The sequence below is a fragment of the Pan paniscus genome, chromosome 20 (genome assembly GCF_029289425.2).
Source record: "Pan paniscus chromosome 20, NHGRI_mPanPan1-v2.0_pri, whole genome shotgun sequence".
Lineage (NCBI taxonomy): Eukaryota > Metazoa > Chordata > Mammalia > Primates > Hominidae > Pan > Pan paniscus.
The window spans coordinates 10,409,043-10,436,152 of record NC_073269.2 but is presented as its reverse complement, the minus strand read 5'-3'; the positions used below and the strand labels follow the sequence as shown (position 1 = coordinate 10,436,152).

The 27,110-nt window shown below is 50.1% G+C and overlaps 1 protein-coding gene across 9 annotated transcripts in view; it reads left to right on the top strand.

Annotated features, from left to right (window-relative positions):
* Window positions 1-27,110, top strand: part of RFX2 (regulatory factor X2) — a 207,384-nt gene that overhangs the window by 164,568 nt on the left and 15,706 nt on the right. For 6 of the 9 annotated variants that reach the window (XM_063599798.1, XM_063599796.1, XM_063599797.1 and 3 more), the window contains 4 exons: window positions 9,159-9,233; window positions 19,234-19,415; window positions 22,411-22,530; window positions 25,254-25,369. In XM_063599798.1, coding sequence (XP_063455868.1) covers window positions 9,159-9,233; window positions 19,234-19,415; window positions 22,411-22,530; window positions 25,254-25,369 — 493 coding nt within the window. The remainder of the gene's footprint in view (window positions 1-9,158; window positions 9,234-19,233; window positions 19,416-22,410; window positions 22,531-25,253; window positions 25,370-27,110) is intronic. The other 3 variants (XM_063599799.1, XM_063599802.1, XM_063599800.1) reach the window with 1 other exon arrangement.

Sequence of the window (27,110 nt, the reverse complement as noted above, 5' to 3'; positions counted from 1 at the left end):
AAGTGGGAGTTTTATTCTTGTCCTTTCTGCCCAAGTGGAACCTCCCTTTTTACTGTTTGGGTTGTGTCCAGGGGAGGCTGAAGGTCACTCAAGGGGGAACAAGAAAGAGACCCCTCCACCCTGGGAGCAGCCCTCAGTGGGCCCTTCCTCCTGCAAGACCCAGAGGCCACATGAGGCCATGCTGTGAAAACACACAGCCTCTGAGGGTCACACGGTGGGCCCCGACGAAGACAAAAAGTCTTTATCTTTTTTATCTTTTTAAAAATTTTTCTCATACTTTAATGAATCTTTTCTCATTTGATTAGTTTAAATCTGACTAATACAGCAGAAGATCAAAAAAGTCTAGTGGATTTTAATTGCAGCTGAAGTTAAAATGTCCTACTGTATTTTATTAGTTTAACAAGCTAAATATTCTGCCTTTGACAGCTTTCTTTTTGCCCAAGAAGGGTGTCTTATGATACCCGATACATAATACCATTAAAAGAGAAATTTTCGGTAAATTAAACAAGAGTCTATCTGAGCAAAGAACAACTCTCCAGTCAGGCAGCCCTCAGAACTAGAAGAGGTTCAGAGAGCACCCCTTCCTGGTGGTCCATGGAGGTGGCTCGCAGAGGCCCATGGCACCTCCACGCAGTGGCACAGCTCATGACAGAATCAGGAGTCACACACATCTCTTCTTCTGTAGCCTGGCTCTTCAGTGAAGATGTAGAATGAAAAGTCACCTGGGCACAGTGGCTCATGCCTGTAATACTAGCACTTTGGGAAGCTAAGGTGGGAGGATCACCTGAGCCCGGGAGTTCAAGACCAGCTTAGGCAACATAGTGAGACCCCATCTCTACAAAAAACTTAAAAATTGGGCTGGTATGGTGGCTCATGCCTGTAATCCCAGCACTTTGGGAGGCTGAGGCGGGTGGATCACAAGGTCAAGAGATGGAGACAATCCTGGCCAACATGGTGAAACCCCGTCTCTACTAAAAATGCAAAAATTAGCTAGGTGTGGTGGTGCGCACCTGTAGTCCCAGCTCATCGGGAGGCTGAGGCAGCAGAATCACTTGAACCCGGGAGGCGGAGGTTGCAGTGAGCCAAGATTGTGCCACTGCACTCCAGCCTGGTAACAGAATGAGACTCCGTCTCAAAAAAAAAAAAAAAAAAAAAAAAAATTAGCAGTGTGTGTCTGTAGTCCCAGCTACTAAGGAGGCTGAGGTGGGAGGATCACCTGAGCTGGGGGAGGTTGAGGCTGCAGTGAGCCGTGATGGTGCCACTGCACTCCAGCCTGGGTGACAGAGCAAGACTCTGTCTCTAAATAAATAAATAAAAATAAATCACTTGGGTACTCCTACCATCTGCCAGAAGCCTGCTCAGCCCCTGCATAGCAGAGCTTTTGTCCAATGATCAGAGCGAATTATTTGCCAGCCAACACACGTGATGATAATCGCTCTTCCCACTGCCTGCCTTTGACATTCCCACACTCAAGATACTGTTTGATAAAGGAATGTCACCAATGGCACATCTGCTTTTTCTCTCACTATGATATTTATCACCACTTTTTTTTAAAACTTCATAGAGTTCCCTTTGTGGTGCAGTTTGAAGTTGTTTGTTTGTTACATTTGTTGCAGCTGATGATCCAATGTTGATACATTATTGTTGACTACAGTCCCGTTCACTTTAGGGTTCACTCTTGGTGGTATGCGTTCTATGGGTTCTGGCAAGTGTGTGATCCTATCATCACTTTCAAAGCTGGTTTTATAGGTTTTTTTTTTTTTTTTTTGCAAAGGTGGGAAAAGTACCCAGGTTCACACTTACAAGTAACCCTTTGAAAGATATGTTTGAAGATTTAGTCTCAGATTTGCCTGTAGTGACAAGATTAAAGACTGTCATACAAAAAGCACTATTTTTCACTTATTCTGAAGCATTTCAATTGATTTACCAGACAAGTCATCCTTCTTTGTCTGAAGTGACATAACCTCACTTGACAAGCTGTTAAGACAACCAGGGGCAAATTGATCATTGATCTAATAATCGATTAGCTACTGATGGATCTCTTGAGTGTTGACCCATTTCTTATTTTCCTGTTTTCTTTCGTGGCACCGTATGCAAAATGATCACAGTATGTGATCCCAGATTGGGTCCTGGTCCAGAGGAAGGACGTTAGTGAGAAAATGGATCATATTCTATAACATCCGTGGATTAGTTAAGAGTGTTGAAGTTAAGAGTGCGCAGTGGCTCTGTAAGCATCGGTCCTGCTGAGTGTGGTGGCTGATGCCTGTCATCCCAGTGGCTCTAAGAATCGGTCCTGCTGGGCGCGGTGGCTCCCACTGGTCATCCCAGCACTTTGGGAGGTGGAAGCAAGTGGGACTGCTTCAGCCCAGGAGTTCAAGACAAGCCTGGGCAACATTGCGAAACCCCATCTCTACAAAAAATACAAAAATTCCCTGGTTGTGGTGGCACATGCCTGTATGTTCAGCTACTTGGGAGACTGAGGTGGGAGGATGGCCTGAGCCCAGGAGGTCAAGGCTGCAGTGAGCTGTGATCGTGCCACTGCACTCCAGCCTGGGTGACAGAAGGAGACCCTGTCTCAAAACAAAGAAACAAACAACAGAATTGGTCCAGAAAGATAGCCACAAAATATTAAGTAACAAACACAAGTTGCAGAACTAAATAGAGACTGAGGGAAAATAATTAAAGCAAGTGTGAATGTGATCTCATGCCCCACAAAGGACGTGCACGGAGATATTGGTGGGGGCTCCCCCTGCCAAGTGGGAGTTGGGAGGAACAGACAAAGGGATTAAAATGCCCCATCTCCCTCCCGCAGCCTCTCAGCCCTGCTGGCCTCCTCTGCCTGGACCACAGCGTTGGGCTTTTCCCTTCTCCAGGCCTAATTCTATGACTTACCACTCTGCCTTCAAAATTCCAGTCATTCTGCTTTTCTCTTTTAAAAACAATCTGCATTCTTGGGCCAGGCGCAGTAGCTCACGCCTGTAATCCCAGCACTTTGGGAGGCAAAGGCAGGTGGATCACAAGGTCAGGAGATCGAGACCATCCTGGCCAACATGGTGAAACCCCGTCTCTACTAAAATACAAAAAAAAAAAAAAAAAAATTAGCTGGACGGGGTGGCACGCACCTGTAGTCTCAGCTACCCAGGAGGCTGAGGCAGGGGAATCGCTTGAACCCGGGAGGCAGAGGTTGCAGTGAGCCGAGATCGCGCCACTGCACTGCAGTATGGTGACAAAGCAAGACTCCATCTCAAAAAATAATAATAATAATAAAATAAAAACAATCTGCATTCTTTATAAAGACCCCAAAGGGTTGTTAGCATTTTAGCTTGAATTGGCTCCTTCTATGGTAACATGTCTAAGTTCTGTTTTAGATCAGAGGGTGAATTAACTACAGCAGGTTTGGGAGTGGCCCTCTCTGTCTCGTGTCTCCATATTTGGGTTTTTGGGGAATGACCTCCTCTCCCTCCCTACACCATGGCCACTTCTAGCTCCAGAATGAGCTATGATCATGCCACTGCACTCCAGCCTGGGCAGCAGAGAGAGACCCCACCTCTTTTTTAAAAAAGAATGCAGAGGCATCAAACTGTCCTAGAAGTCACTGTATTTTTCATTACCACATGCTCACATTCTAAAAGATGTTTTCAAGAGAGGAGAGAAAGAGGCTGGGTGCAGTGGCTCACACCTGCAACCCCAGCGCTTTGGGAGGCCAAGGCGGGTGGATCACTTGAGGTCAGGAGTTCAAGACCAGCCTGGCCAACATGGTGAAACCCCACCTCGACTAAAAATACAAAAATGAGCTCAGCATGGTGGCGGGCACCTGTAATCCCAGCTGCTCGGGAGGCTGAGGCAGGAGAATTGCTTGAACCTGGGTGGTGAAGGTTGCAGTGAGCCAAGATCGCAACACTGCACTCCAGCCTGGGCAACAGAGTGAGACTCGATCTCAAAAAAAAAAAAAAAAAAAAAAAAAGGGAAGGAGAAGAAAGAAAGGAAATACTAGTTTCATTTAAGAATGTCCTTGATGAAGCAGTAAAAATTATTAATTTTATTAAATTTCAACTCTTGAGCACACATCTCTTTAGTATTATGTGTGATGAGATGGGAAGTCCACCAGAGTACAATGACCACCTCCAAGAAAAGCCTGTGTGTGCTTGATTGACGTGTGGGCAGAACTAGCCATTGTTTTCCTAAAATTCCATTTCTGCTTGAAAGAATGACAAACTATGATTATTCGGACTCAGGTATTTGGCAGACATGTTTCCAAAAATGAACAAAGCCTGACATATTAAGAAAAACAGCTGGCAGGTTTTTGTGGCCAATGATAAAATTCAAGTTTTCAAACAAAGAAATGAAAATTTTGGAGTTGTGTCTGCCAACCAGGAACCTGACAACTTCCCAAAGTTAATGACTTTTCTGATGAGGTTGGTGGTGATATTAATGAATGTGATTTCTTGACACTATTTAATGAAATGTGGCAATGTTTGGAAGATCTGCAAACTCAGTAAACTCATATTTTTCAAGTGACCAATATATGATGTTACAAAACCATACCCATTAGTAAAATACTCATTCAAGTTGCAAGGGAGACTAAAATTACTTTTTGAAATTAGTTATATGTATATTTTTTATTGAGATAGAATGTATGTAACATAAAATTCACCATTTTGCAGTGGACAGTTCAGTGGCATTTAATACATTCACAGTGTGGTACAATCACCATTATCTAGTTCCAGAATATCGTCATCACCCTGAAAGGAAACCCCATCCCCACTAGCAGCCACTCTCCATTGTCCCTTCTTCCATCTCCTGACAGCCACTAATCTGCTTTCTGTCTCTAGGGATTTGCCAATTCTACATATTTTATGTAAAAGGAATTATATAATATATAGTCTTTTGCATGAGGCTCATCCATGTTGTAGCCTGTGTCAGAACCTTATTTTTGTGTGTGTGGCTAAATTATTCCATTGTATGGATGGACCACATTTTGTTTATCCATTCATCTGCTCAGTGACATGTGGGTTTTTCCGCTTTCTGGCACTTTGATTAAGTCATTTCACTGCCCTCTGGCCTCCATGGTTTCTGTTGAGAAATCAGCCATTACTCATATTCTGGATTCTTTGTTTGTGATGCCACTTCTCTCCTACTGCTTCTAGGATTCTCTCTTTGTCTTTGCCTTTCAACAGTTTGATTATAATGTGTCTTTGGTGTGGATTTCTTTGAGTTTGTGCCACTTAAAGTTTGTTGAGTGTATAGATTTAGTTTAGAGTGTATAGATTCATGTCTTTCATCAAATTTGGGAAGTTTTCAGCCATTACTTATTCAAATAGACTTTACCACTTTCTTCCTCTCCTCTCCTTCTGGGACTCCTATTATGTGTTTGTTGGTAAGCTTGGTGGTGTCCCACAAGTTTCTTAGGCTCAGCTCATTTTTCTTCATTCTTTTTTCTTTCCACTCTTCAGACTGGGTAATCTCAATTGACCCATCTTCAAGTTCCCTGATTCTTTCTTCTGCCTGCTCAAATCTGCTGTTGAACCTCCCCTCGTGAAGTTTTCATTCCAGCTATTATACTTTCAACTCCAGAAATTTTATTTGGTTCCTTTTTATAATTTCTGTCTCCTTATTGATATTCTACTGGTGAAACATCACTTTCATGTGTTTTTTTGTTGTTTTGTTTTGTTTTTGTTTTGATATGGAATCTCACTCTGTCACCCAGGTTGGAGTGCAGTGGCGTGATCTCAGTTCACTACAAACCCTGCCTCCCAGGCTCAAGCAGTTCTCAGGCCTCAGCCTTTCAAGTAGCTGGAATTACAGACGCCCACCACCACGCCTAGCTAATTTTTGTATTTTTAGTAGAGACAGGGTTTCACCATGTTGGCCAGGCTGGTCCCTGAACTCCTGACTTTAAGTGATCCACCCAACTCACCCTCCCAAAGTGCTGGGATTACAGGTGTGAGCCACCACACCCAGACTGTCATGGTTTTTTATAGTGCTTTGTACATGATTTCCTTTAGCTCTTTAAGTATATTTTATATAGTTGATTTAAACTCTTTGTTTCATAAGTCCAGTGGCTGGATTTTCTCAGAGACAGTCCTATTTATTTATTTCTACATATGGGCCATACTTTCTTTTTTTTTTTTTGCGTGCCTCATAATTTTTGTGGAAAACTGGATATTTTGAAGAGTATAACATGGTGACGCTGAATATTGGATTCTTCTGTTCTCCCCAGGGTTTGCTGTTGCTGCTTATAGGTATTGTTGATTGTTTGTTTCATGACCTTTCTGAACTAATTTTGTAAAATCTGCATTTTTTTTTTTTTGAGACAGTCTCACTCTGTTGGCCAGGCTGGAGTGCAGTGGTGTGATCTTGGCTCACTGCAATCTCTGCTTCCTGGATTCAAGCGATCCTTCTGCCTCAGCCTCCCCAGAAGCTGGGATTACAGGTGTGTGCCACCACACCCACCTAATTTTTTTTGGTATTTTTAGTAGAGATAGGGTTTCACCATGTTAGCCAGGCTGGTCTTGAACTCCTGGCCTCAAGCAATCCACATGCCTCAGCCTCCCGAAGTGCTGGGATTATAGGCGTGAGCCACCGTGCCCGGCCAAAATCTCTATTCAGTCACCTTAGTGGTCAGCTAGTGATCTGACGAAAATTTCCTTAAATGCCAAGTTTCATCTTTTTTTTTTAAATTAAGGGTTCACCTGTGTGCCATAATCTTTTAATTCATTTCCAGAGTTCTGATAAAGTCGATTCTGACAATTTTTGCCCATTTTTTGACTGCTTTTGTGAAGGGATGGGTTTTGGAGTTCCTTACTCTGCCATTGTTATGGATGTCAGCTCAAGATTAATGGATTTTAATGTAACTGAGGATGAAAAGCTCGTTGATATGGTTTCAGATTCCACATTGCAGCTAACCTTTAAGAAATTACCAGTTGTCAAGTGTTGCTATAGTATCAAGTAAAAATATCCACAATTATCTGAAAAGGCTATTAAAACAGTGCTCCTTTTCCAACTATATATCTGTGTGAGGCCAAGTTTTTTCAATGTACTTCAACTAAAACAGTATACAATAACAGATGGAGATACAGAAGTAGATGTGTAGAGTTGTCTTCTGTAAGTCACGCACTCTACAGATTTGTGAAGATGCAGAATCATTCCACTCTTCTCCTTTTGGTTTGGTTTTTTTTTTTTAATTTGGAAAGTGTACCTATTCTTCAAGTGTTAACCTATAATGGGTTTATTATTTTTTAATGAATTAATACATCTTTTTAAAAATTATCTATTTTGATTTCTAATAAGGGAAATAATACATTTAACTTTTAAAAACAAAAGCAGGCAGGGTGTGGTAGCTTATGCCTGTAATCCCAGAACTTTGGGAGGCCGAGGTGGGTGGATCACTTGAGGCCAGGAGTTCAAGACCAGCTTGGCCAACATAGAGAAATCCCGTCTCTGCTAAAAAATACAAAAATTAGCTGGGTGTGGTGGCACATGCCTGTAATCCCAGCTACTCAGGAGGCTGAGGCATGAGAATCACTTGAGCCTGGGAGGCAGAGGTGGCCGTGAGCCGACATCACATCACTGCACTCCAGCCTGGGAAACAGAGCAAGACTCTGGCTCAAGAAAAAAATAAATAAATAAAGCTCTTTTTCAGGGGTGGGTGGTGAAATCTCAAAATTTTGTAATAGTGTATTTTTTAATAGACCAAATGATTGAGACCCACTATGTTGGAGAGACAGTGTTTTCTTCTCCTTCCCAGTCTGCTGGGCACTGGACAAGGCCCCCTGAGATTAGGGCAGACTTCCAGAGGTCATGCACTCTGCTCTCCCGGCACCCATAGGTGAGCGATGTCCCACAGGGAAGGTGCCACAGGGCAGTACTCACGTGGCTGCCCAAGCTGCAGATTAGAATGGCCCCAAGACATGGGGGTGGCATGTGTGTTTTTTCTATCATAGAGGTGGCGATTGCCTTCTCGTCGCCTGCACCCTGAGGCTGATGGGTGGGAGAGGTCTCACCATCCTACTTTCCCCTGGTCCTCCAGTGTACCTTCTGCACTTCTTAAAGGTGACCCTGACGTCCTCCTTGGCTTGAAGCAAGGGTAGCTATGAGAGAAGGCAGAACCACCATGGTCGGAGGCCGTGGGAGAAGCAGTTACCCTCTCATTCTTGAACTCAGCTCCGCTCGCCTGCTCTCTGAAATACACACTCAACCTGCTCTTTGCAGAAGTGTCAAGTCTTTGGCCTCCCTGGGTGTTTTAGGAAAGGAAGCATATACTTCAAGTTCATCTCCTCCCGCTTCAGTCCTCTGGTCGTCAGGGTGGGCTGCAGCAGATTTTACGTCGCTGTTTTCCGTGTGCGAGTCTAGGACAAACCAAATGCGTGCGAATGCCTTAGTGGCCACACACAGCTGTGTGCCTCCTCCATCGCGTGGACCTGCCGCCCACCTCCCTCCCCACCTCCATCAGGTCCTTCAGGATCCAACTCAAAAGCCCCTTCCTCCAGGAAGTTCTGCCGTTAGCTCCCCAACTCTTTCTTCCAAAACTCTTTTCTCTTTTCCAAAAATCTTCTTCGCACAGCTCCCACTGGGTAAACATTCGCCAGACAGTGTCCAGTGGCCCTGGATCCTACGGCCTCCTGGTGGCAGGGTCTGAGTCTTTGGCCTCGCTGCTATTTTCCCAAAGCCTCCAGCAGCGGGGAGACCCTGGGCTTTGCGACAGGACAGCCTGGCTGGGGAGTCAAGGCTGCCATCTCTCCTTGCTTTCATTCTGGTTCCCCATCGATGTGGCGTGGGGAGAGGAGCAGGTGACTATGATGCTGGCTTGGCTGACACTGGAATGGATGCAGTGGCTGCATATTAATGCTACGGCGTGCACATGCATATGCCAGGGAAAATTCAGTAGCAAGTTTTTACAACATGATTTCTGCTGCTTCTGTTGGACGGGCTCTCGGGCTTACCTACGTGTGCGAAGCAACACTCCCTACCGCAGCTTTCATGCACGATTTAACTCACCCCCGCCCTGCCTGCGTGGAGCCTCATTTTTATTTTGTAGGAGCTCGAATCATTATTTGGATATTAATAAAAACAAATCTTGGCTGATGCTAACCATCTGATTTCCTTTTTTTTTTTTTTTCCATTTTGTTTTGTTTTGTTTCTGCACACATTTTCTTTAGCTTGAAATGGCGATTGAAAACCTCCAAAAAAGCGAAGGAATCACATCACACAAAAGCGGTTTACTCAACAGCCATGTAAGTGTGCGTCTGACCTGGCAACCTGTCCCTGCTCTGCTTGTAACCTGCATAGACATTTTTAAGACAAATGAAGGCAACCGGGCGCGGTGGCTCACGCCTGTAATCCCAGCACTTTGGAAGGCCAAGGCAGGTGGATCACTTGAAGTCAGGAGTTTGAGACCAGCCTGGCCAACATGGTGAAACCCCGTCTCTATTAAAAATAGAAAAATTAGCTGGGCATGGTGGTGGGCGCCTGTAATCCCAGCTACTTGGGAGGCTGAGGCAGGAGAATCGCTTGAACCCGGGAGGCAGAGGTTGCAGTGAGCCGAGATCACGCCACTGCACTCCAGCCTGGGCAACAGAGTGAGACTCCATCTCAAAAAAAAAACAAAAAAAAACACACGAAGACAATAAAATGACACCTTTAAAGTGTCATTTGTGAAAGGTGGTTGAGGGGAAGCCAATCTAGAATCCTACATCCAGCCAAAAATACCCTTCAGCAATGAAGGAGAAATCAAGACAGATTCTTTATTTGTAAAAGGTAGACAATAACAACACCTACCTCCTCGGGTTGTCATAGGGAGTAAATTATTTAATGTACGTAAAATACTTTCAACAATACCTGGCAGGTGATAAGCAGTATAGTTATATATGAAAAATAAAAACAATACAAAAATCAGCAACAGCAACAAAAAAGAGAGAAAATGACATAGGATCGGGAATGCCTTAGACTCTTAGCTAATTTTCTTGGGATCCTCTCTTGGAAAGAAACAGTAATTTGAGAAAAGCATAAAGCAGCTAATTCATACAGATTTTAGCGTCTAGGATTTTTCTCCTCCCCTTGTCTCTTGGGAGAAGACCGTGATCACAGGCCCCATGATGGGAGGTTGGGGGCATCTCAGCTCTGCACAGCCCTGTAGCAGGATGGGACTGGGGGACGTGGCAGGCTCCGTCTTTATTTCCAGGGACAACAGAGAAGGAAAGCTCTGGCCCCCTCAGACTCATCGCTTTCACTTCTCCTCAAACGCTCTTGATTCGGCTTTGCACATAGCTGGAAATGTGTTCGGCACCTTAACACTGGGACGGGCCATCGAAGTCAGAATGTCCTTCTAGTAGTTGCTCTCTAGCACTTAAACTGGGCTCTGACATTCTCTTGAGAATTCAGACATCAGAGAAGAAGTCCCCTTCAGTGGACCCCAGTCATCACCGTGATCCCATCCTGACTCCCGTCCTCACTCCCGTCCTCACCGTGATCCCGTCCTGGCTCCCGTCCTCACCGTGATCCCGTCCTGACTCCCGTCCTCACCGTGATCCCGTCCTGACTCCCGTCCTCACTCCCGTCCTCACCGTGATCCCGTCCTGACTCCCGTCCTCACCGTGATCCCGTCCTGACTCCCATCCTCACCGTGATCCCGTCCTGACTCCCGTCCTCACCGTGATCCCGTCCTGACTCCCGTCCTCACCGTGATCCTGTCCTGACTCCCGTCCTCACCGTGATCCCGTCCTGACTCCCGTCCTCACCGTGATCCCGTCCTCATTCCCGTCCTCACCGTGATCCCGTCCTCACTCCCGTCCTCACCGTGATCCCGTCCTCACTCCCGTCCTCACTGTGATTCCATCCTGACTTCTGTGCTGGCCGATGTGTAAAATGAGGCGTTATCAAAAGGCAGTGAGTGATTCTGGGGGCAGAAAGTGATGTAGGACAGGTCCAGAAACCTGGGTTATGGGTTAGGCACAGGTATGGTCACCTGCTCACTGCAGCCCCTGACGAGGCCTCTGCCCTTTGCCTCAGGGGGCTGGTCACTAGAAGAAATGGCAGAAATATTTCCTTCTGCCGATTGTCTTGAAGCAAAAAAGACAAAACAAAACAAACACCATGCCAGACCCCTGCTCAGTGCCCCGCCCCTCTCCAGGCTGGGTAGGACATGGTCATCCTGTCATCTGTCACTGCTGGATGACATCCTCCCTGTAGATGAACTCAGGGAGAAGGGAGTCTTCCACACGTGCTTGGAGAGAGGATCTCCCCAGCCCCCAGTCTTAAACTCAGAGCACATACATGGGAAAATGTGCAGAATACCATTCCCCATTCAGCAAGGATCAGGCCGTCTTCAGCCTGAACGCAAACCCATGCGGGTCCAGGGTATCAGCCCTGGGCGAGAGGGCTGCGTGACCCAGGCAGGATGGGGGTGCAGAGCCTGGACAGGCAGCAAGTCCACGGGAGAGTTAAAATGTCTATGGGAAAATGGGCTGGGCGCGGTGGCTCACGCCTGTAATCCCAGCAGTTTGGGAGACCAAGGCGGGCGGACCACTTGAGGTCAGGAGTTCCAGACCAGCCTGACCAACATGATGAAACCCCATCTCTACCAAAAATACAAATATTAGCCGGGCGTGGTGGCACATGCCTGTAGTCCCAGCTACTCTGGAGGCTGAGACAGGAGAATTGCTTGAACCCGGGAGACGGAGGTTGCAGTGAGCTGAGATTGCGCCACTGCACTCCAGCCTGGGAGACAGAGCGAGACTCCATCTCAAAAAAAAAAAAAAGAAAAAATGTCTATGGGAAAATGCATGAGCCGCTTGTCTCTGGCTGCTGGGATCCTTCCTGCTTTCTAACACTTCATCCGAAAGGCAGACTTTCTCAGGTCGCTTCCCCGATGAAGATTCGTATTCCCGAGCTGAAGGTAAAATCTCTCGTTTCTTTTACTCACTGACGATTCGCTGTTGAGTTGTTTCCTTCTATCATGAGCTGTGATCAGTAAGATTCTGGGCTTGGTGACTCGAAGCAAAGGAAGTAAAATAAGATCTTTCTAAAAAGTTCACCACACACACGGGCAGAATAAACTTAGATCTTGTTTTGGCAAATGTGAGAGCCAGAGAGGAAGAGAGGAGTTAAAGCACGTGATCTGCTGATGGACGGGGTGACGTGCCCTTGAACGATTGTCCCCAGGGCTGCCTGTGGCTGAGACTGAGGTCGTGGTGGGCAGCGGCCTTCTGCAGGTCAGGCGGGGGCACAGCCACAGTGCCACCTCCCTTGCCAGCCTGACCCTGTGGCAGATAAGCCAAGTGTGTGGGAGCAGCTGGGCCCTGGAGACCCATTTTCCCAGTGGCCTCCCAGACCTCCCTTCTCAGACAGCCCCAGGCAGGGTCGCCCCAGCAGCAGGGCCTGTGTGCCTCTTCCCTGCTGCCAGCTGGTGACGTCAGACCACCGTCTACCGTGTGCAGGGTTCTGGCCAGGTCAGTGCCGAACATAGGGAGTAAAAAAGGAGGAAAAGTCACTCCAGGGAGCTTAGCATTTGAGGGCACAAGGTGGAAGACGTGGGAAACCCACCCAGGGAACCCCTCACAGACGTCTCTGAGCGGAGCTGGCCACGTGTTCCGCGGAGCTGGTTCCCTCCTCTGCGCTGTCTCAGGAGGGAAGGTGTATTCAGGTGCTGGGAGCCTGGTAAAACGAGACAGCATTGTCCAGACCCAGCCGGTCAACAGGAGCTTCCCAGGCCTCCCCTCTAGGGGCTTGGACCCAGGGGGTCTGCAGGGCCTGGAGGTCTGCACATTGGAAGAACCTTCCAGCCAGCTGATGGTCAGCCTGGCGTGGAAACCCCCAGGGAGGAGGAGGCCCCGTAGCAGTGTCCAAACTGGAAAAGGGCACGATATGGCGCCGTGAAAATGGGGATTAGCTCTTCCAGAGGGAAGGGGACGGAGCTGGGGCTGGGGATGAAACATGTCTTCACCCGACCAGGTGTGGCAGGCCGCCGACTTGAGCAGAAGAGGCGGCCTCAGCCCCTGGGGGCCACCGGGCTGCCCTCAGGCTACCAGCCGACCGGGACCCCGCAGCAGGTTCACCGAGTCTCTGTCACCATGAGGTGGCGCTGTCTGCTAAAGTAAACGCATCACTTGCACACCCTGCGGGAGAGAGCTGCGTGTGGAAGAGTCGTATTTGGGTTATGTGACTTTTTGCTTTGAAATCAAGAAACACACATTGTCAACGGTCATTTAGCCTTCAGCTGGTGACCTGTGTAGCCTGGCGCCATGGCCGTGTTGTCCTGCAGGCCACAGTGGGGTTGCTAGAGCCGGCAGCTCCTCAGAAGGGGCCTCTGTCCAGAAGTGCCGCTGTTTTCCCTTGGATTAGTGTCTTAGCTCAGTGCGTGGCCTCCACCCTCAACAACCCCTGCGCCTCCCACAACCCCTGCGCCTCCCGCCCACGGTCCCATCTCAGGCAGGGGCAGCCAATCTTCCAGGCGCTCGGCCCCCAACCCCACTGCGTCCTCGCCTCCTTGCTCCTCTCATGCCCGCCGCCAGATGCTCTTCAACCTCACCTTCAAGAAAGATCCAGAACCAGGTGGCACCCCCCCACCTCCTCCACCTCGACGACTTCCCGAGCCGCCACTGTCCCTGTGGATTCTTTCGGCCACCTCCTAGCCAGCCGTCAGCGCCCACCCCTACCCAGCCTCCAGCCCCTTCTCACAGCAGCCGCCAGAGTGATCCTGCTAAAACCCAGGTCAGATCGCCGCACTGCTCTGCTCGGAAGCCTCCAGGGCTCCCCTTGGCCCTCCAAGTAGAACCGAGTGTTGTCAAAATGGCCCACAAGGCCCTGCAGGACCCGCTCTCTCCCACTCCTCACTCTGCTCCAGCCACACGGGCCTCCTCGCCGTTCCTCCAATGCACCAGGCTCGGACCTGCCCCAGGGCCTTTGCACTGTGGGGCCCTCTGCCTGAAGCTCTCTTCCCCAGGCTCCCCCTCACCTCCTCTGAGTCTTCACTCAGTGGGCACTTTCTCAGTGAGCCCTGCCTGACACCCCCACCCCACCTCAACTTACTATCCCCTTGCAGTCCTCCCTCCAGTCCCTCCGTGGCGGCGACCCCATCCCCTTTCCCAGGTGAATTTCTCTGATGGCACTCGGCACCAGCCCTCATTCAGTTCATTTTACTTATTTATTGTGGGTCTCTGCCAGACAAGAACGGACGCTTCCAGGGGGCAGGGGTTTTTGTCTTTTATTCGCCGTTGCATCCCCAGCACCTAAACAAGGCCTGGCATAGAGCCAGCTCTCATAAATATTTGTGGAATGGGTGAAAAGGTGGATGTTCCAAGTCAGATTATGTCAACACAGGGCACACCTGGACGGTTGGAATAGCTGCCCGAGCTGCTAGTGTATGGCCCGGCGATACTCTAACTCACCACCAGGAGCCAGTGTCAGGCAAATTTGCCCCCAGGAATAGAAACAAGTATCTTAGGAGACAAAGGGGGCCGGGTAGGTGGGCATGATCCCTGCCTTCCCACCGGCAGGTGAGGATATCTGTCCACAGGGGCTGTGCCTGCAAAGAGCCCAGAACCACAGGCCTTTGTTGGGGGGCGGGGGAGAGGGAGGCGCTGGCATTTCGGGATTTTTTTTTCCTTAAAAGGAATGATTTGATCCATTTCATCAAGAAGTGTGCTGTCCTGACAGATTGTGGCAAATGTGGGTACACATGTACATTTCCTTGGAAAGCGTTCTGCTTATTTGTGTTTGATATTGACACAGAAAGAATGCAAATATCAGCAGACAAAGCAGACTGCAGAACATGCCCAAACCAGAAAGGTGACTCCGTCCAGCTGCTGCCTTTCCTGGCATGAAGGTACCCGAGCCCTCAAGAGCAGGGGAGGTGGGCGAGTGTGGTTGGAGCGGCTGGACCCTCGTGGTCGGTTTCACGGAACTGACCTGTGATGCTCGCCGCAGTCTGACGCGCCGCCAGGTGTGGGCTCCAGCACCGAGGGATGGGAAGGCCCGGTGCATAAGTGGCTCCCAGCCTGCTGGTGAGGCGTAGACTCTGAACAGAGTCTGCAAGCCATACTTCGGTTCTAACCCCGTTCTCCTCCCAGAAGTTCATCAACACAGAAGAGGGAGGAAATAGACCCGACTGTTCCAGCCGCTTCAGTCTTCTCTGTGGTTTCTTGATGTTGAGCAAGAAGGACTTGCTGTCAAGACAACTATGCATCCTTTTAGTGTCAATGTCAACGTAATTACCCAAGCAAAGGATTCTACTCTTAAATAGCCTGGGGGGTCGGGGGTAAACAGCAGAAGGATCATCTGTTCCAAAACTTTCTTTTTATGTGTGAGCCAGTATGTCCTCCTGGTGGATGGAGTCTTATACTCTAACCTCTCAGGACTCCTAGTCCAGTGCTCCTTCCAGCTCACCGCCCGCAAAATCTGGCCTCACACTTTTAGCCTGAAAATCCGCATCATCATTTGGCTCCTTGAGATGTGGTGTCACTGGCCCTGGCTCCTGCTGCCTGTGGAGGACAGTCTAAGAAGTGGCACCTGTGCCCCCAGCCTCAGAATGACCAAGGGAAGCCTCTGGCTTCTTCACCCAGACACCCTCTGTTGCTCCCCATCTACCTCCTCGGACAGTCTTTCTCTGCTGCCAGGCTTGAGACATCTCCAGGATCCTGCAGATGCTCACATGGGCAAACCTGGCTCCGTCTCCACCCTCAGGGAGAGCACACTCTGCAGGGAACAGGCGATAAATCAATCAGCACACATGACAAATCCGGACGGTGAAGCCACTGGGAAGAAAAGCTTCAGGGCCCACACTGCAGCTCCCGACTGTCATCCCAACACTTCCGGAAGCTGAGGCAGGAGGATCACTTGAGCCCGGGAGTTGGAGGCTGCATGAGCCATGATTGCACCACTGCGCTCCAGCCTGGGGTGGTGACAGGATGAGACCCTATCTCTAAATATATATATATATATATATATATCCCTGTCTCTAAAAAAAAAGTATATATATTTATATATATATATATATATATACATACACACACACACACATACTCACACACTAACTTCAACATCAAGGTTGTGGTTCATAGTATTCATAGCATTAAATACAGGGAAGACTCCGGAGCTCTTAAGCTCTTAAGGGTCCAAGCACTCTGCCAGAGCCGGACTTTGGAGGAGAAAAAAGCAACACTGCCTCCATTGTATCGGAAAAAGTCCAGTCCAGAAAGTCGGAAGATGAAGGGTGTGAATGACTTGATGGAAAGTGAAAACTCTGATGTCCCTTTTCCCAAAGAGGCAAGTGAGGAAGAGATGAAGTCTCCACTCCGGGCCCTTCTCAGGGTCCTTTGTTTTAACTGCCCCTTATTCAAAGGACAAGAGGGCGGGGGTCCCTCCCTGTGGTTATGGGCACAGCCGAGCACATGGCACCCAATGCTGGACAGATGAAATTGGCACCTGCTAACGATGGCAACTGCACTCATGGCCGGTGGGGGACACTGTACTTCACACAGGGCCCTGCAGGCGGCAGGAGGCAGACTTTGTGGTAGCAAGAGGGCGAGGGGTCCCTGGTGCTGAGGAGGAGGTGATAGGCTACTTGAGTGATTCAGGGGCGGCCAGGGAACCGGAATCCAAGCTCAGGGATTGTGGCAGGAACCACTCCTGTCCCTTTGGTAAGGAGGGATGTTTGGCCACGGGACTTACCTGCAGGAGCAGAGCTGGAGGGGAGCTTGTGGTCAGGAGGTGTGAAGCCCTCCTGGCTTGCCCCAGAGGCAGGACGTGAGGTTGGACCCACACTTCAAGGCTTACGCTTTGCTCCTCTTCATCCTCAACACCCACGTGGGCAGTGCCCCTGCTGGGTGACTCTTCCCACACCTTGGAGGTTTTGTCCTCAGCTCTTTGGTTCCAAAGTAACACATCTGGTCCCAATCTCTACCCTGAACTCCAGCCCAAGACTTAACTTCCCCCTTCCTAAAACTGAACTCAGCCCCGCAGCTCACCTGCGATTCGGCTTAAGAGACCTCCGCGTTCAGGCCCCACACACCCCTTCACCTGAACCTTTGACCTGTTTGTCCTCCTGTGAAACGTTCCAGAACCCAGGGCAGGTCCTCACTCCACTGTGGCCCTGGGTCAACCCCTGTTAGGGCTGGAGGGGCCAGGACAGGCTGGATCGGGTGGGTCTTAGATGAGATAAAAGGGGTTCTGAGGTGCTGGTCGCTGGTGCAGGGCTCGTCAGAACCACCCCATAGCACTATTTCATAAAAAGGAGATGAAGGCCGGGCGCGGTGGCTCACGCCTGTAATCCCAGCACTTTGGGAGGCCAAGGCGGGTGGATCACCTGAGGTCAGGAATTCGAGGCCAACATGGCAAAATCCCATCTCTACTAAAAATACAAAAAACATAAGCCAGATGTGGTGGCACATGCCTATAATGCCAGCTACTCAGGAGGCTGAGGCAGAAGAATCACTTGAAGCCTGGAAGTGGAGGTTGCAGTGTACCAAGATTGCGCCACTGCACTCCAGCCTGGGTGACAGAGTGAGACTCCATTTCAATAAATAAATAATTAAAGGGAGATGAATGCTTACTTCCTCCCCAGCTTCTAATGCTGAGTTGGGGGGGTGGGGATGGGGCAAACAGACAGGCAAACGTGACAGTGGGGCGGGGGGGGTGCCATGGGTACGCTGTGGTGAGTGGACAGATATTTCCCAGGGGACACGCCTACTTCATGTTTTGTGGGGTGTGCAGGGCACAGGGACAAGGGCTTCCCAGGCCAAGGGCTGTGCAGGAGCCTAACATGCCCGGTGGGGGAGGGCTGAGGACCCAGCACTGCCCACTCTGAAGGGCCCAGGCAGCAGGAGCCCTTCGGAGCTCTGGAAGCAGGGCTCAGTCTAGACAAAGCAGCCGACAGCCTCTCACAAAGGGGACCAGGTAGAGACAGCTGGTTTCCCCCGACGCTCTTGACATGGGATCTGGACTCAGGCCTCGCTTCTGTGCGTGGAATTCCTGTCTTTCTGCAAATGGCAGGCATCAGTGAAAGCCTTTTGTATTCACATAGCAGACCTCTCTGGATCAGGGGACAGACGATAACAGAGGGAGAGGTGGAAACCAGAATTAAGCCGCAGTCTTTAAGGCACCTGGGTGAGGGCATCAGTTGGTGGGCGGGCCACCTTTGCGTCCATGCCCAGTGTGGGGACTGAGCTCTTTGTGTGGACAGTTCTCGCAGCCCTTCTAACTGGATGTTCACCTCTCGAGGCATAGTCCTTGGCTCGGGACTCATTTAGCCCATCTTTTTGTTTTGTTTCGTTTTTTGAAAGAGACGAAGTCTTGCTCTGTCGCCCAGGCTGGAGTACAGTGTGGCGCGACCCTAGCTCACTGCAGCCTCAACCTCCTGGGCTCAAGCAATCCTCCCACCTCAGCCTCCCAAGTAGCTATGTCCTGCCTTTTGACTTAGACACAAAACCGTGCATATAAGCATTTGTGTATTTTACTGAATTTCCATTTGTACCTCCCTCAATAAGGGATCTCAGTACACGTTAGCTCACTGCTCACTACAGAACACAGGGCTGTGGGGCCCCCGAGTCTTCTTCAATCTTCCTGTTCAGCATCAGAATTTCTCTCCATTCCTGTATGTTGAGGAGCGATTTGGTGTTAAAGCCTGTGTGGTGTGTGGGTATTTCATTTAAGGGACTGAAGACAGAAGCTAATAGTTCCTGATCACACCCAGATGTTTACAAATTAAGTCCAGGAACCTGAAAACCAGGCTAAACATGGAAGAATCAATAAGCGAAAGAAAATGAGGGATTCATTAATCTGCTTAGAGAACTCAAATCAGTGACCATAAAGATGGATTTCTGGCCAGGCACGGTGGCTCACGCCTGTAATCCCAGCACCTTGGGAGGCTGAGGCAGGTGGATCACCTGAGGTCAGGAGTTTGAGACCAGCCTGGGCAACATGGTGAAACCCCGTCTCTACTAAAAATACAAAAATTAGCCAGACGTGGTGTCGGACACCTGTAATCCCAGCTACTTGGGAGGCTGAGGGAGGAAAATTGCTTGAACCCAGGAGACAGAGGCTGCAGTGAGCCGAGACTGCGCCACTGTACTCCAGACTGGGTGACAGAGCAAGACTCCGCCTCAAAAAGAAAGAAAAGATGGATTTCCTCATCCCATTTGGTAACGCAGGGAACGCAAGTAATTCTCTTAACGAGTCCACGTTGGCATGTTAGCGTTCCTCAGGCTTCTGACAAATGCAGACGTGCCTTTCTTTTTGCAGCTCCAGTGGCTGTTGGATAATTATGAAACAGCGGAAGGTGTGAGTCTCCCCAGAAGTTCTCTTTACAACCACTACCTTCGGCACTGCCAGGAGCACAAGCTAGACCCAGTGAACGCTGCCTCCTTCGGGAAACTGATCCGTTCTGTGTTTATGGGGCTGAGAACGCGGCGGCTGGGCACCAGGTGGGTAGACGATCCCCAGCCCACCTGTTCTTCCTCTTCCTTTCCCAAGAAATGGAGCTTTTGGGAAAATGCGAGGCTTCCTCCTCCTTTCCAGGTGGCCTGATTCGCAGCCACCTCTGGAGTGCTTGCAGTTACTTTCAATTGGCGGCAGCCTTGGCTGTGGCCAGGTGTAGCCCACGGTGTTGGCTTTAGAAGCCGGTGATGGGACATGGGGATCACTCTGGTTTTCTCTCTCCTTTTGAAATTTCCCAAACAATACTTTTCTTTTTTTATTTTAGAGCAGCCTCTGGGCCAGGTGTGGTGGTGCACACCTGAAATCCCAACAGTTTGGGAGGCCGAGGCAAGAGGATCACTTGAGACTAGGAGTTCAAGACCAGCCTGGGCAACATAGCAAGACCTCATCTCTACAAAAAAATTAAAAATTAGCCAGGCATAGTGGTGCACACGTATTTGCACACCTGTAATTTCACCTATTTGGGAGACTGAGAGGGGAGGAGCACTTGAGCCCAGGAGGTTGAGGCTGCGGTGAGCCATGATTGCACCACTGTACTCCAGCCTGGGCGACGGAGCAAGACCCTGTGTCAAACAAACAAACAAACAAACAAAATGTAGCCTCTGGTTTATCCAGCAGAGCTGGATTTACCATTTCTTGGTGTTTTGTTTTTGAGACACAGCCTTGCTCTGTCACCCAGGCTGGAGTGCAGTGGCGTCATCTCGGCTCACTGTAGCCTCCACCTCCTGGGTTCAACCAATTCTCCTGCCTCAGCCTCCCAAGTAGCTGGGATTTACGGGCCCCCACCAGCACGCCTGGCTAATTTTTATATTTTTAGTAGAGACAGGGTTTCGACATGGTGGCCAGGCTGGTCTCAAACTCTTGGCCTCAAGTGATCTGCCTGCCTCAGCCTCCCAAAGTTCTGGGATTACAGGTGTGAGCCACTGTGCCCGGCCTCTTGGTGTCTTTTGCTGTACCTGGACCAATCCACCCCGCCTTCTCTTGGCCTATGGCAGCCCCGGGACATCACAGGCCACAGACTTATCGCAGGCAATTATGCCAACTCTCCTCTAACAGAAAGAAACAGCGGCACCTCCAACCCAAAGCTGGTGGCCCAGAGAGTGCAGGAGGCTGCTGCCTGCTGAGGCTGTGATCCTGTGGCCAGCGAGGCTCAGCATCTGCTTTTGTGGGGTTGGGGCTGACTCACATGCTCTCAAAGCCGGTGTCCTGGCTGTCTATAAACGGCGTGGCGGTGGATCCACAAGGACCAGAGTCCCTTATTCTCTGACACTTTTTGATCCTTCACAGGGAATGTGGATGCGTAGAGGAGGGACAGAAGCGGGAGGAAGCCACAGGGAAGCCTGGTCTCTGGGGACACAGCCCCTGCTCCCGGAGGGGCCTCCCCTGCAGAGTATCCCAGCTGCTGGCTTCAGGATTAAGGCTGATTTCCCCCCGTTTTCCCTCCTCCGAGCACCTGGCTAAACATGTACCTCATCTAGAAATGGCCCAGGCTGTCTGCTATTGCAATGAAATTTAAAAAGGAAAAGAAGGGCGGGGCATGGTTGCTCACGCCTGTAATCCTAGCACATTGGGAGGCCAAGGCAGGAGGATCACTTGAGGTCAGGAGTTCAAAATCAGCCTGGCCAACATGGTGAATCCCCGTCCCTACTAAAAGTACAAACAAATTAGCCAGGCATGGTGTCACATACCTGTAATCCCAGCTAATCGGGGAGGCTGAGGCTGGAGAATTTCTTGAACCTGGGAGGGGGAGGTTGCAGTGAGCCGAGATCGCACTACTGCACTCCAGCCTGGGGAACAGAGTGAGACTGTCTCAGAAATATAATAATAAGAGGAAAAGAAAGAAAGAAAAAGAAAGGACCCAGGTGCTTCCTGCGTGTCCCTGTTGCCAGCTCTGGAGAAATGGCATCCTGTGAGCTGGGTGTCTCCACAGCCATGTCTGTGGGTTAATGCTTCCCTCCTGTAAGGACTCTGTGAGCTGTTTTCTGAACTAAATTGTTTAAAGCCCTCTGATCATCATTCTCCCGTAATAAACTAATGTAATGGTTCCCAAACAGTGCCTTATTCCAAAACATGTTACTAGATGATTGAAGGGGGTGGGGAAGAGTTGTTAATAATAATGGTAATAATAATGGAGATAGGCCACGTGATGCTCAACAAAGCTGACCTGGTGTTCTCAGCACAGGACTTGTCCGAGCCTTTATTATACTAGCCTGTGAGAGAGGACTCTCTATGACAATGGCATTATGTACAGAATTCCTCGATCACATTCCTCACACAGTTCAGGAAATGCTGAACCAGAGAGGCCAAAGTGAAAGGCCAAGATCCGAGTGTGGTGACACACACCAGCTGTCCCAGCTACTCAGAGGCTGAGGCAGGAGGATCACTTCTACCATCCGAGTGTGGTGGCACACGCCAGCTGTCCCAGTTACTCAGAGGCTGAGGCAGGAGGATCACTTGAGCCCAGGAGGTCAAGTGATAGTGACCTCCTGGTAGTGACCTCCTGAGAGTGAGCTGTGATTGCACCACTGCACTCCAGCCTGGGTGACAGAGTGAGACCCTGTTTCTAAAAAAAAAAAAAAAAAAAAAAAAAAAAAAAAAAAAAGAGGCCAGGCGCAGTGGCTCACGCCTGTAATCCCAGCACTTTGGTAGGCCAAGGCAGGAGGATCACTTGAGCCCAGGAGTTTACGACCAGCCTGGCCAACATGGCAAAACCCCGTCTCCACTAAAAATACAAAAATAAGCTAGGCATTATGGCTCACGCCTGTCATCCCAGCTACTTGGGAGGCTGAGGCAGGAGAATCTCTTAAACCCGGGAGGCGGAGATTGCAGTGAGCCGAGATGGCACCGCTGCACTCCAGCCTGGGTGACAGAATGAGATTCTGTCTCAAAAAAAAAAAAAGAAGTAAGAAAGAAAAAGAATCCCAACCTGTCTTGTTCAGGACATCTGCAAAGGGAGCTGACCCGGGGATGTTTGGTTTCCAGGGGCAACTCGAAGTACCATTACTATGGGATTCGTCTGAAGCCAGACTCACCACTGAACCGGCTGCAGGAGGACACGCAGTACATGGCCATGCGGCAGCAGCCCATGCACCAGAAGCCCAGGTGGGTGCCGAGCCGAGCTGGGAGGAGCTGGCTCTCCCCTGGAGCATGGAGGGGTGGGTGTTTCTCCAACACGAAACAAACTCATCATAACTCCCCAGTCTCCAGCATCCTGGGAAAGACAAGGTATCCCCCTCTGCTGAGACTGAGGTGAGTCTAGCAGGAGACACAGGAGGCTGGGATGCAACCTCCTCCAGCTAACTTTTCAGACTTTTTTTTAAACCGTTTAAAACTGTTTTTAACAGACTTCATTTTTTAGAGCCATTCTAGGTTCACAGCAAAATTGAGTAGAAAGTACAGAGAGTTGTTCTGCACCCCCAGCCCCGCTCCCCACCGCCTCTCCCACCATTCGCCTCCCCCACACACTGGTGCATTGCTCATGACCCGTGACCCTCCGCGGAGCCAGCATCACCCGCCAGAGTCCACAGTCGACATCAGGGCTCACTCTTGGTGTTGTATATTCCACAGTTTGGACAAACCTATAATGACATGTGTCCCCCATCACAGTGTCACGCAGAGTCCTTTCACAGTCCTAAAAATCCTCCATGTTCTGCCTACCCAGCTTTCCCTCCCCACCCCAGTCTGCAGCAACCGCTAATCCTTCTGCCATCCCCACAGTTTCCCCCTTCCCCAGTGTCATATAGTTGGAATCACAGACCTTTAATTTTTAAAGCTTAGGAAGTAAAGAGAGAGAGGACACTGCAAATAACCCAAGAAGCCAGGAGAAAGAAGCAGATGTGCTCAAGTCACGACTTCTTCACCTTTGGATCCAGTGGCTGGAAAGCCCTGGTTATTTTCTGGAAGATCCTCTTCTCCATCCATCACAAACTTTCTCATCTTCTAAGGCAGGAGCCAGCAAACGTTTCCTGTAAAGAGCCAGAGAGCAAATATCTTAGCCTTGCAGGCCAGACAGTCTCTGTCATGACTGTTCAATTTGGCTACATCCTGAAAACAGCCACAGACAGCATGAGGTCGATGGGCATGGCTGTGTGCCAATAAAACTTTATTTATAAAAACAAGCAGCAGAATTGGCCCTCAGGCCATAGTTTGCTGGCCCCTGGTTTAGGGCCCATTCAAATATCGCTGCCTCCCAGTGTGCCTCCACAAGTGCCCCCCCTGAGGGCAGGGGCCACATTGCAATAGCCCCACGTGGCACCTTCACGCCTGGTGCTGGGCCCTCTGCACAGAGCCACCCGTGTATGTGTGTGGCCCAAAAACCCATTCCAGCTGCTCTGCGTAACCCATTGACTCCTGACCACACAGCCACTCCCAGGAGTTGGAGGTTCCAGGAGAGAGTTTCCAGAGCATTCCTTCTGTACCTCGTTGTCTGCAGACATGGACTCTGGAGCTCACTGCTGTTGTTCAATTTGGGCCCCTGGCAAACACCTGTGAACCTGTGCTCCAGGCAGTGTGTCATTTTAGGAGCAGCGACACACATTTCAGGGGGACAGGCTGATGCCATTTGCATTTGGAAGCCACAGCCTGAGCCTGTGTCTGTGTGATGCCCACGGCCTGCCCTGAGCCAGGTGGTTTACACACACCTCGCCAGCATGGTCTCCCGCCTCCCTGTAGGCCTGGCCCCGCTTTGTATTTGAGGAGGGAGGTTCCTTGGAGATGCTCCAGCTCAGGCCGGCTCCCTCCCTGCCCCCACCACACCACACACCGGGCCCTGAGGAGTCCAGCGCCTGGAAAGTGCTGAGTGTTTCTCAGCACTGCCTGCACAGGCTGGCCACCACTGTCTGGCTCAAAATGAAAGTCTCAGAACTTCTAAGATTGCACCAATAATAAGATGTTTGTGGTTCACGCAAAGAATCTCCCTTTTATTTTATTTTATTTTAATTAATTAATTCATTTTTTTGAGACCGAGTTTCGCTTTTGTCCCCCAGGCTGGAGTGCAATGGCGTGAACTCAGCTCACTGCAACCTCCGCCTCCCAGGTTCAAGTGATTCTCCTGCCTCAGCCTCCTGAGTCGCTGGGATTACAGGCACCCGCCACCACGCCCAGCTAATTTTGTATTTTTAGTAGAGACGGGGTTACTCCATGTTGGTCAGGCTGGTCTCGAACTCCCGACCTCAGATGATCCACCTGCCTCGGCCTCCCAAAGCACTGGGATTACAGGCGTGAGCCCCTGCGCCTGGCCAAGAATTTCACTTTTTTTTCTAAGAGAGAAATGTTAGGGGGAAAATATATATCTATTTTCTCAAGTGTCCATTAACAAACTGTGGTTCATCCATATGATGGAATATAATTCAGCCTTAAAAAGGAGGAAATTCCAACACAGGCTACAACTCGGTGGACCTTGAGGACATAACGCTCAGTGAGAGAGACCAGTTGCAAAAGGACAAATCCTGTGTGACCCCACTCCTAGGAGGTCCCTAGAGTTGTCAGATTCACAGAGACGGGAAGTCAGATGGGGGGTGCCAGGGGCTGGGGACAGGGATGGGGAATGAGCGTTTCATGGGGACAGAGCTTCAGTGTGGGAAGATGATCAAGTTCTGGAGATGACGACGGTGAGGGTTGCACAACCACGTGAATGTGCTTAATGCTGCTGAGCTGTGCACTCAAGATAGTTCCGATGGTAGCTTTTGTGTTATGTGTATTTGACCGCAACTTGTAAACATCACACACACACATGCCTGACTGAATCCTGCCCAGCCCCCCAGTCTTTGGGCCCGCCCCCAGCAGGGCTGCTGGGCCTCATGATGGTATGCGTGTTCCTGGCCTAGGTACCGGCCAGCCCAGAAGACGGACAGCCTCGGGGACAGCGGCTCCCACAGCGGCCTGCACAGCACTCCAGAACAGACCATGGCCGTGCAGAGCCAGCACCACCAGCAGTACATAGGTGAGAGGCCTGGTCAGGCCCCGGGGCGGGGCTCCCATCTGCTCGCCACACTCCTGGGTTTCAACACCAGCAGAACCAGTGGCGTCTAAGCGTCTGCTTCCGACAGTTTTCTTACGAGACACCTTTTCGGTCACATAGAAAGTTCTCGATAAACCTTCTTTCTGACATCCCTGAGACTTTAGAATAATCAGCACATGCCAAAAAAATTAATATATAAAATGACCATCAGAAAAATGAGAAAATAAAATCAAATGACCATCAGAAAGAACACTAGCAGACAGGCGGCTCATGCCCGTGATCCCAACACCTTGGGAGGCCAAGGCGGGAGGATCACTTGAGCTCAGGAGTTCAAGACCAGCCTAGGCAACATACTAAAAAATTAAAAAATTAGCCAGGCATAGTAGCAAGCTCCTGTGGTCCCACCTACTCAGGAGGCTGAGGCAGGAGGATCACTTGAGCCCAGAAGTTCGAGGCTGCAGTGAGCCATGATCACGCCGCTACTCTCCAACCTGGGTGACAGAGCGAGACTCTGCCTTTAAAATTAAAGAAAAAAAAAAGAAAGAACGCTAGCTATTCTCTACTCAGGGTGCACCAGGATTTGCCTGCCATCTGGGCTTTCTTCCTTCTTGCCTGGAGCTTTTGGGGTGCTTCTGGTTCCCCAACATGAGGCAGTCTTGGCCTCTTCCCTGGGGGCTGCTCAGGGGACAGCGTTCTTCCCCAGCTGGCCTAGTGGTGGTGCCATCTCTGCCCCGGGAAGGCCCTAACTCAGAGCCTGCCATGAGGGAGGGCAGGGGGGTGGGGGGCGGCCAAGGAAGGCTCACTGGCATGTCATGATTCAGGTGGGCTCTGTACACACTCAGTGGCTTCCATGTCGTTTATGATCTTTTTTGAGCCCAAACAGAACCCTCCTGGGTTGAGTCTTCGGCAGAGATTGAGGTGGGGTCAGGCCCATCTCCAGGAGGTCACTGCAGGGACACCATGGCTGGCCTTCTCCCCGAGATGTGCTGCCCTGAGCTGGCTCTGTGGGTACTTGCTGTGTGCCAGGGCCTGGGCTCAGGGCTTTCTCTGTGTCTGCATATTTAATGTTCCTGGGAGGTGACAATATCCTCTCCATTTTCTACCTGAGAAAACTGATGCTTACAAATTCCCTGACTGTACTGGGCGCGGTGGCTCACGCCTGCCATCCCAGCACTTTGAGAAGCCGAGGCAGGCAGATCACTTGAGGTTGGGAGTTTGAGACCAACTTGGCCAACATGGCAAAACCCCATCTCTACCAAAAAAAATACAAACTTAGCCAGGCGTGGTGGCACACGCTTGTAATCCCAAATACTCGAGAGGCTGAGACAGGAGAATCACTTGAACCCAGGAGGAGGAGGTTGCAGTAAGCCAAGATCATGCCACTGCACTCCAGCCTGGGTGACAGAGCGAGACTCCATCTCAAAAAAAAAAAAAAAAAAAAAAATGGCCGGGCACGGTGGCTCACGCCTGTAATCCCAGCATTCTGGGAGGCCGAGGTGGGCAGATCACCTGAGGTCAGGAGTTCGAGACCAGCCTGGCCAAAACAAGGCGAAATCCCGTCTCTACTAAAAAATGCAAAAATTAGCCGGCATCGTGGCGCACACCTGTAATCCCAGTTACTCGGGAGGTTGAAGCAGGAGAATCGCTTGATCCCAGGAGCTGGAGGTTGCAGTGAACCGAGATCGTGCCACTGCACTCCAGCCTGGGCAACAGAGCAAGGCCC